This window comes from Polypterus senegalus, chromosome 12 (assembly GCF_016835505.1).
Source record: "Polypterus senegalus isolate Bchr_013 chromosome 12, ASM1683550v1, whole genome shotgun sequence".
NCBI classification, from domain to species: Eukaryota; Metazoa; Chordata; class Cladistia; order Polypteriformes; family Polypteridae; genus Polypterus; species Polypterus senegalus.
In genome coordinates, this window is record NC_053165.1 from 14,174,996 (window position 1) to 14,182,656 (window position 7,661).

A 7,661-nucleotide genomic window follows, 5' to 3' on the forward strand; every position below is an offset into this window, starting at 1 on the left:
TTCTGTGCCTTTGCATTTTTCAAAATGTTCTATGGCCATAAAGGAATTAAAAGCTTGCAAATATATGACATTGTTTTTTGTGGTAAAAGTGTACCTTTGCAAAAATACTTTGAGATCACACATTATTAATAGGAAAAATATGTAAACTGCAAAACTGAGAATGTTTTGAACATACAGTGATTATTGGTTATTTGGCAAATAAGAGAGACTGAGCAATGTAGTTACTAAGAATTCTTAATCAACTTTTTATGTGAGGATGGGTGGAAAATTTAAAGAACTAATTTTTTTTAAATGTAATTAACAGCAATGAAAGAATATAGATAAGACTTTTGGATTGTTCATCTAGAATAAGCAAGTCGAAGGTGGGGATATTTGATCAGAGAGCCATACATCATGCAAAACAAAGTTTAGTCAATCTCTTTGTCCCACTGCACTGAAACACTTTGACACTGATTCTTGGAAGAAATGCTTTTAGACCCTTTGTTGTTATCCTGGTGTTGGAGAGGAGTTCAGGATTCTTTCACTCATGGGTGAATATGGTGGGATTGGCTGCTCTTGATGACTGCCAGTTTAAATTTTGTACCATTACTAGTAATCGGACATCTCTATATTTTATGTTTCTTTTTGCTGACTTTTCAGAGAATGCTGATGCATGTTTGTATTTATTTATTTTTTTTAATAGAAAGAATGTTGTTTGTTATTACCACTCATATTTGGTTAGGAGCAAAGAATATAATATCTAGAAATAGCTTACTAAGAAAAAAAATTAGCGTTGTATAGTTGGCAAACAGTTGATCTGTTATCAGTGTATATGGTCATCATTATTGCCAAACTTGGATTTTAGGTACACTGTATATGATGTTCAGTATCTTTAGCTATCTTTTGATGCAAAGTATTTTGACTGAAGCTGTTTTACTGCCTACTTCTTTTATACCTAAAATGCAAGGATGCTAGTAATGTTGACCTCCACTTTACACCAAAACTCATTGGAGAATAAAATTATATATAAGTGATCTACAGTATATATAAGTGATCTAAAATGCATTTTCTTCCTTGAGGATTGACATTTTAACACAGTCCTAAGGAGAGATTTCAACACTAGTTGTTTCTAGCCTAAAAGACCTTTCACTTAGATGTAGAAATACAGGAAGAGCTGTGCCAGTGATTTATAAGTTTTATAATGTTGAAATTTTAGCATATTTGGTATCTCGCTTACCTACATGAGTTACTTTTTAGAGGTTTGTAACTTTATGTATTGGTTTATTTTTAACCCTCATTCAGACTCCAGAGGCTGTTCAGTCTCCAGTTTCCCAGGAATCTGCAACACAAGAAACTGACACTCAGAATGGATATGGTAAGTTACTTGTTTACTTCACTCCAGAAGTTACATTTATTTAAACAAAAATGCATTAGACTTGATTTGAATATATACTTTTCTTTGGGTTAGATTTGTTACTTTAATATCACTGTTTATCGTAATGTACAACTATACTTGCGCTAGAGTAAAAGAACCGCCACCCAACTGTATTTTTCATTTGCGCATACCTGGCAAAATATTCTTTTCTTGTGTTGATTTTTGCTGTTAAAATATTTTCATAAAAACATGAATTGAGCCATGATCAAAATCTAAAAATTAAAAAAAGTTAAGACTGTATATGACAAACATATCTGTATAAACTGGCAGGAAGTGATTGGGTTCAAGTTTTTAAATATACTTGAACGTGCAAAGAATACTGAAGTTGTAGAGAAGCATCGACTCCGATATTTGCATTAGCTCAGAATTTTAGCATTATAGTACTGAAAAGTTTTCCAGCTCATTAGATCAAAACTTATCTGTTGTTTTTCTTTTTTCACTGCATTAAATTTATGTGGTGTCAATTTCAGAATGTACATTAATGCAGAAACTGGCTCTAGATGTGATGCTTAGCACATTCTTGGTCTCACTCATGAACATCCCCACCAGGCTATATTAAATACACTTTCACAGTGAAAAATTATATATTAAATACACTTTCACACTAAAAAAATTAGGGATGTGGGGGGAAAAAAATCGAAGAGCTCTGGATAAAATTCTTACTACAAGAATAATCATCATTGTGAACCTTGGTAAGCTTATGGTTTTATGATTTTTCTTTATTTTACCATCTAAAATAGGAAACTTTTTCTTGTTTTTGATTTATAGCTGCTCCAGACACTTCCAGTTACCAGTATGATGAGGCTACAGGATATTATTATGACCCACAGACAGGATATTCTTATGACCCTAAAACACAGGTAAAAGAAAATGGGTAAACCAATATTTTCCCTTGGCATTTGTACAGTTGTACTGACTTCATCTATATGCAAAGGAGTTCCTGTTTAGTAACTTCATTCGCATTTCAGCATTACAACAGTCCATTTTTTTTTCCAGTATTATTACAATTCACAAACACAACAATACCTTTACTGGGACAGTGTCACACAGACATATGTCTGTGTCACAGATACCTCAAATGAGAAGCAGAATACCTCAACATTAGCATCAAACAAAGAAGCCAAGGAAAAGAAAGAGAAGCCGAAGACCAAGACAGCACAGCAGGTTAGTTAATTTATTTTTGGTCTTTATCCTATGAATAAAATAAATGCCAGCATCAGTTTTAGAGTCCAGTATAATGTGATTAATAATAAAATATGTCCTGTTTTCATTAAAGATTGCGAAAGATATGGAAAGGTGGGCAAAAAGTTTAAACAAGCAGAAGGAAAGTTTGAGAAACAGCTTGCAGCTTATAAACTTCCCCAAAGAAGAAGAGGCTATCATTGAATCTCCTGCTGCAGACACAGCCTACAGTATCTTTGAAAAAAAGGTAAATAAGTCGTCTTACTTGGAGGGCCTAAAACGTTTATTTAACATTTTCTTATTTCTCAGGTGCAAAAGATAGGGCAGTGGATATTTTTTTCATTCATTTATGCATTCATTTTTTTCTGAATGCCTGGTTTAACTGACTATACAGACATTTCTTGGCACAGTAAGGCAGCTGGACAGTTGATCTTTTGACAAATTAACCAGTTTTTGACGAAGAGTCAAGATTTGTAACTTTAAAATGTTCATTTTAGAATGTTTCTGCTGTTCAAGTTTAGCTAAGTTTTTTTTTTTTTTTTGTTTAAGTTTCTATCACCTTGTTGTTGTGTAACACGTTGGCAATGCCCGATAATGGTCATATACAAAGTGGAATTCAAAGTGAGCTTTATCTACCAGTGCTGCTGTTTGTTTCTCAAAACATGAAAGTCCTAGTCTTAGTTTTGGGATATACTATATATAATGTAATCATAAGTGATTAAGCAAATTGAAACACTGCAACTTTGTAAGCTTCCATAATAAGTTTTTCTTTTTTATATATTCATGTATCAATGTTTGTAGTCATTACTTTTATGAAATAGACGATAGTAAGTTTGCCTACTACAGTTACGTGAATGTACGAGTAATTAATCTTCTAATTTTCTCTTTTCAAACCACAGCAGATAAGCATGGAGAGGGAAGAGCTAAGATATGAATTAGACAACAGTGATGTCGAAGATAACTCATTTCAATCAATAAAGGTAAAGCCATAATGAGAATTGTTTCTCTTGTTTTCAATGTGGATTTTTATTTGTTACCTAAGGTTTTTTTTTAAAGCAACACAGTTCAAGAATGTATTTATTAATAAATATGCATTAAGAATGTCATGGCATCATTTTATTTTGTGTAACTTTAATATAAATACATTATTTTCTTATTCTGTCTTGACAAGTTTCTAATTATATATACAATGCTTTTACTAAATTTTATTTAACACAGATGACCGCTTGAGAAATAAATTAGATTTTTTTCCCCCCTACTTTTTCTTTCTCCTAAGTTTGCTCAATGTGGGCTCGTAGCTGCATATCATGGGGACAGTGATCCAGAGGAACCTGATATAGAGAAGCGAGACAGTTTTTTAGACAAATTGACAGACTGGAAGAAAATGGTTTGTTTGTTGTGTCGAAGGCAATTTCCAAACAAAGAGACACTCGTCAGGCATCAGCAACTGTCAGACCTTCATAAGGTATAAGAATATATTGTTTAAGATTAAACAAAGTAAAATAAAATGGAGAAAATGAGAAAATGCTTATGCTTTCTAGGATATTAAATTGGTAGATGCTTAATTATGTGTGGTAGCTCATGTATTGATTGTATTTATTTTACCAGCAAAACCTTGAAGTATATAAAAGGTCCAAGCTGACGGAAGGGGAGTTGGAAGAATTAGAAAGGAGAGAGAGAGAGGTGGGTGTTATTTCAATTTACAGAATAGACCTCATAAGGGCGTGTATTTTTTTAGTTAGTTGATACCAACTTTTATTATTATTTCAAATGCATATGTCTGGGGTACCTTGCTTATGCTTTCTTTAGCCATTGTTAGGAGTGACACCTATACCTACTGTACAAATACTTAATTTGTAATAAAAGCAATGAACACACCATATATCTGTAGAAATCTGTTATCTGTGGATTCTTGACACTTGTATGTGTAGCTGTACCATATAAAGCTTTTAATTTTAACATGCACAATTCCTTGTCATGTTACATCGCAAATTACTAACTTAAACCCTTGCATCTCCGTGACGTGCAGGGACCATGTCATTGCTACACAGAGACATGCACACTGAAGTTTATACTGCAAGATTGGGCACTGAGCCCTGTTGGAGTAGCGCAGTGTGGCAGTGGGACCTCTGCTTGAATATAGTTGGCTAGATCTGTTTAAAAATGTGGAGACTGTTGTGTAAAAGTTTTGTTTGGTGTGATTTGTCTTTTATATGTATAGATGAAATACAGAGACAGAGCTGCTGAAAGAAGAGAAAAGTATGGTGTTCCAGAACCTCCTGAACCGAAAAAAAAGAAGAAGAAAAATGAGCCAGTTGTGTGAGTTTAGAGTCAAGTAACTGTTGCACTATTTTATGTGCTTTATTTATGATTAAATGCAGATTTAAACCATTGCTTATACACTTTTTTTTTTAATTTTTTTTTATAGTGACTATGAACAGCCCACAAAGAATGGCTTAAATAGTGACAACATTGGCAGCAAAATGTTGCAAGCCATGGGGTGGCAGGAAGGCAAGGGGCTTGGTAGAAATCAACAGGGGATTACCGCTCCTATTGAGGTTTGTTCCAGTCCTAATTTGAATTTGAGCACAAGGCAGTACGTGTTTGTTTTTTCTTTTGTGTGTGTGTGTGTGTGTGTGTGTGTGTGGAGTCCCTTAGACATTCATTCTTTGTCATTTTGTTTTTGAAAAATTTCTATAACTGAATAGTTTCATCATTGTATTGAGTCTGAATGAGAATATCCTTTTGACTAGAGTCTTGGTGGATAATTTGACATTATTCTATTACTTTTTCAGGCACAGTTACGGATGAGAGGGGCTGGCCTTGGCTCAAAAGGTAGCGCTTATGGTGCAGCAGCAGCAGCAGCAGCAGCCGATACCTACAAGGATGCTGTGCGGAAAGCAATGTTTGCTCGTTTTGAGGAATTGGAGTGACCACAATTCTTTATACCTTTTAAGCATCTGATCATGGAGTATTTCATGTCAGAGACCTTTTCAGTGACTTAATCAAGTTTTGTAAACTCGGCTGTTTAAGCAGACTGGAGCACAGCTAGAGCTGTTCTTGAGTCTGACATTTACAAAACTTAAGAAAAATACATTCTTTTGGCCTACTTGAACTTTTACCAGCAATTGCACACAGTATACAGCATGAGGTGAAAGACCAAACATGTTACCAACTGGTTATTTCTATGGCAAAATATTGATCCACATTGTTTTCAAAATGTGAAAATCCTATGGACTGGAAAGGCTGTTTTGCTGTACCGAAAATGTAATGCTGAAGGAATGTAATTGTGAATTTTGTATATAAAGTTTATTTTTTTCCCTTAAGTTCTTTTCAACCTTTTTGTCAGTTTTTATTCTGTTCTAAGGGGTTTTATTGTACCTTTTATGGTAGAATACATGAAACATTACCCTGTTGGTCTTGTCTCATTTGTTCCCTTCAATTTAATTTTTAATTAAAGAGTTCTGCTCCATCCAGGATTTAATTTTTACTAAGGCAGGCTGTGAGCTGAGAAAACTCTGAAGTTGCACTTTTGATATTGAAGTAGAGTTGAGTGTCGTCTGCATAAAAATGATAACCCTGTCCATAGCTACGAATAATATGGCCAAGAGGAAGCATATAAATACAGAAGAGAAGAGGGCTGAGGACAGAGCCCTGAGGAGCTCCTTGTATGACTGGCGCTGAGCTGGACCTGCTGTTGCCAAGACTAACAAACTCTTGTCTATCAGTCAGGTAGGACTTGAACCACTGGAGGGCAGTGCCAGAGATACCCAGCATGTTCTCCATTCTGGACAGTAGAATGTCATGTCTGACCCAAGTGTCAAAGGCTGCACTGAGGTCTAACTGAATTAATTTGCTGGTTTGTCCAGAGTCTGCTGCCATAAGCAAATCATTGGTTAACCATAGCAGAGCAGTTTCACAGCTGTCCCGTGCCCTGAAACCAGACTGAAAGGGTTCCATCAATTAGAGGTCAAGTAAATGGTGAACTAGGAGGCTACAACACGCTCAAGAACTTTTGATAGAAAAGGTAAGTGGGGGAAATAGGCCGAAAATTGTTACGATCGTCACCATCAAGACCAGACTTTTTTTTTTTAAACAGAAGCGATTTTAAAAGTGTCTGGCACAAACCCAGTGTTGAGAAATGTATTGATTATTGTTGTAACAGTCGGGATTAATGTATGATGGCAGGATTTAATAAGTGTGGTGGGGATGGGGTCCAGTACACAAGTAGTTGGCCTCATCTTACAAAGCAAGTTATTAACAAACCGATGTGACTGGTGAAAATTTAGAAAGGGAGCTGGATGGAGTGGGAAGACAGGAAAGGATATAAATGGATGATGGATTTATGTTGGTTGAATTATTTAGATCTTTAATTTTATTGTCGGAAAAAGTGGAGGAATTTTTCACAGACTTTAGTAGACGAGGTATATGGGCCAAATGCAGGTTGAAGTCATTCAAAACCTTTGGGTTATCATGGCCACTTTCCATTATTCTGCCATAGTGTGTGTTCTTGGCTGCAGTTAGTGCATCCTTGTAAGCCCTTTGGTGGTCATAGAAAGCCTGGATGTGAACAGTGAGGCCAGACTTGCGTGACATTCTCTCAACGTGTCGGCCAGTTGCTTTCATAGATCGTAGCTCTGAATTATACCAAGGAGCTGAACGCTTAAAGGAAACCTCGCTGTGTTTTAAAGGAGCTGTTTTACCTAGTGCGGAGTTATAATGGTCAACAAGACTATCTAGTGTTGATGGCAGTGCAGGATTTACGTTTAAGCTACACAAGCTATAGCTTAGGGCCCCCAAAACAAATCATATTTGGCACTTACATAGAATATCTGGACTTATAAAGGGCCCCATGTCTCAAATATCTTAGGGCCTTATCAAGTCTAAATCCGGCCCTGGTTGATGGAATAGGTGAAGACGGTAAAAGATCAGAAATGGATCCAGCAAGAACAGAGGGGCAGATATTTGTAAGGTTTTGGAAAGAAATTTGACGTTTACAGATAAGAGGAGGGAGGGAGGGAGAGGTGCTGAGACAGTGAAAAGCGCTGCTTTATGGTCCGAGAGT

The 7,661-nt window shown here is 35.7% G+C and overlaps 1 protein-coding gene across 2 annotated transcripts in view; it reads left to right on the forward strand.

Annotated features, from left to right (window-relative positions):
* The window catches only part of LOC120541615 (RNA-binding protein 5-like), a 31,814-nt gene extending 25,804 nt beyond the window's left edge, over positions 1-6,010 (forward strand). Inside the window, exons 15-24 of one of the 2 annotated variants that reach the window (XM_039773411.1) lie at positions 1,282-1,354; positions 2,183-2,274; positions 2,411-2,578; positions 2,691-2,843; positions 3,496-3,576; positions 3,873-4,061; positions 4,205-4,279; positions 4,818-4,915; positions 5,025-5,154; positions 5,392-6,010. In XM_039773411.1, coding sequence (XP_039629345.1) covers positions 1,282-1,354; positions 2,183-2,274; positions 2,411-2,578; positions 2,691-2,843; positions 3,496-3,576; positions 3,873-4,061; positions 4,205-4,279; positions 4,818-4,915; positions 5,025-5,154; positions 5,392-5,529 — 1,197 coding nt within the window. In that variant the 3' untranslated portion in view covers positions 5,530-6,010. The remainder of the gene's footprint in view (positions 1-1,281; positions 1,355-2,182; positions 2,275-2,410; positions 2,579-2,690; positions 2,844-3,495; positions 3,577-3,872; positions 4,062-4,204; positions 4,280-4,817; positions 4,916-5,024; positions 5,155-5,391) is intronic. The other variant, XM_039773412.1, reaches the window with a different exon arrangement.
* The last annotated feature ends 1,651 nt before the right edge of the window (positions 6,011-7,661 follow it).